Source organism: Aplysia californica, unplaced genomic scaffold (assembly GCF_000002075.1).
Source record: "Aplysia californica isolate F4 #8 unplaced genomic scaffold, AplCal3.0 scaffold00260, whole genome shotgun sequence".
NCBI lineage: Eukaryota > Metazoa > Mollusca > Gastropoda > Aplysiida > Aplysiidae > Aplysia > Aplysia californica.
This window is the reverse complement of record NW_004797530.1, coordinates 585,105-587,518: the sequence shown is the minus strand read 5'-3', so window position 1 is coordinate 587,518 and position 2,414 is coordinate 585,105. Positions and strand designations below refer to the sequence as shown.

General features: G+C 39.3%; 1 protein-coding gene across 1 annotated transcript in view; it reads right to left on the bottom strand.

Annotated features, from left to right (window-relative positions):
• Positions 1-2,414, bottom strand: part of LOC101851353 (potassium channel subfamily K member 1) — a gene marked incomplete at its 5' end in the record, with an annotated part of 47,167 nt that overhangs the window by 13,924 nt on the left and 30,829 nt on the right. The window contains 1 exon segment of the mRNA XM_013083897.2: positions 163-306. Coding sequence (XP_012939351.1) covers positions 163-306 — 144 coding nt within the window.

The following is a 2,414-nucleotide window of genomic DNA, read 5'->3' as shown; positions in this document are numbered from 1 at the left end:
GCCCTGACACACAGGGTATGAAAAATGACTCCTAAATACTCCAAAGTTTGTCAATTTTTATTTTTATTTTATTCGGTTGTTTTTTGTGTGATTTTTTAATATTTTTTTTTTTGGGGGGGGGGTTAAAAACATCAACAAATACGTTATAATAATCATTCTTACCTATGGTTGTAACAACAGTACTGGCAAAGAAAAAAGCTTGACCAAAGCTCCAGTTGGGCTCTGACTGTGTTGCATTTTTCACCGCGGAGACGCCTCTGTTTGCAGCCTGCACCACTTCTGTGATGAAAGTCTCCAGCTCATCATCTGGGGAGAGTAACGTTTAGACTTGAGAGAAGTAGAAAGACATGTTACTGTTGTTGTTGTTTTTGCTGCTGCTGTTGTTGTTGTTTATGGACAGTGACAGATCTTGTCAGTTTGTTAGTGTTTGAGCGCTTAACTAGCTTCTTGCACAGTATGCTTCCCGGGAAGCTGAGAATGTTTCTGAGTATTCTATGGTCTGTTGGGGTAATCAAATAGTGTAAAGCGCATAGCGCTTGCTTTCGAGTGGGGACATGCGCTATACAAATGATATTTATTATTATTAAAAATATTGTTGTTGTAGTTGTTGTCTGCTGCTGTTGTTGTTTGTTGCTTTTAGTCCTGAAAGCATTGCCCCAGGGCTTTGTAGTTAAATGCCTGATGTAGAAGGCGGATGACTTCATAAGTTAAGTAAAATACCAACATGTATTTTTGTTGTTGTTGAACTTTTAACCAATTTTGAGTATGACTTTTAAGCAGTAACCAGAACAGTGTTAAAAAATAACTTCTGTTTTTGGTATGTAGATGTTCTTAACGTCTCCATAGATCTATCAATGTCGAGAAGAAGTCTAAATGTAGTGACAAGATTTAGCAGTGTTCAACACAAGGTGGGCATGTTGATTCTTAAAAAGTATTGCACCAAACTTGAAATATTTTTTTCCCACTCCCTCGAAATGATAACAATTTGCGTGAAAGCAAATTGCTTGTCAGCCTTACCTATTTTAATCTCGTTGTAACAGCTAGGACGACCTTAAGAATGTGTGAGTGAAGAGATGTGGGTGCAAATCTAGCGAAAGCTAGGAGGGCAACGAGAATAATACTGGTGGTATGTAAGAACACGAAAGGTAGAACTAGGAAGTAAGAATAGAACAGAAATGCAAAACACGATTTAAAAAAACCCCCATGCCAGTTTAGAGTGCTCAATAAAGATAAAGGCATTTCTGTGAAAATTGAAGTGATAAATAGCTTCTTGATAAAAAGCTTCTTTCAATTTGCTTATTTTTAGTGAGTAGAAGCACGCCGACATTATACAGATGCTTAGTGCATGGTAAAAGAAACACGCACAGAAACAGTTGAGGGAAAGAACAACTGAGATCTACCTACGGCGTCTTCTACAACCTATGGCGTCTTCTACAACCTGTTTTCTATTCTCTATTTGTCTTTAAAAAATCTAGCTCATTTATTAATTTGACAACAGCAATGCGCACGTAATTTTTGGTTGGCACTCCAGTAAAAAAGAGTTTTCTGTATTTGCCCCTCTATTAAACACTCTCCTCTGTGTGTGCTTTCACAGGATCAGTAAAAGCCTGAACTACAACAGGGAACTGCTGCGTATTCTTTCCTAATCCTTACTATCGTCATTTTCCTCTACTTCTTTTGTAGTTTGTCACAGTCTTGTGGCCTGCTATTTCCGGGGTTTTTAGTGCTGTTGAAGCTAGAGAGGTGAGCAGAGTAAGTCTGATTCCCTGTAAGGACTTCTCTGTTGACATCCACCCCTTCGCGCTCATATGACCTTATGCAGTTGCGAGCGACGTAAAACCTCTACTAAAACAAACAGTTACCTAGCAGACGAATTTTTCACTTTGAGACAGCGACATCATCCTACCCCGACACTAACACCCCTGGCATGTAGCTCCCCTTCCCCAACCGTCTAGGTATCTCCATGTCGTGAGTCTCGAATAGCGCTCATCCTTCCTCCGGACCGTGTTTCACTGGCATGCGTTGGAGTCTGGTGTCGATAAGAATAGGTTAACATTTTGATGTTTTTGAAGTAAATCCCCTCACATATTTTTGGACTCCCCTTACGAACCATAGTTTGCTGATGATCGTCCAACTTTTAGATCCGCATTCAAAGACCCGGGAAGTTAAAACGGAGCGATTTGTATTATTATTCCGTTTTAACTGTTGAGTGACGGAACAGAGCAAGCTATAACCACCTGTCAGTTACAAGTGACGCAAAATGAAATAAAAGCAAAGAAGACAAACAATAAAAAAGAAGCGAAATGCAAAGTCATATGTGTCAGAATGGGAAGTAGAATTTTCAATTTGCACCCCCCCAAAAAAACCCTCAAACAAACCCACCCAAATAAACAACAACAACAACAAAACAAAAA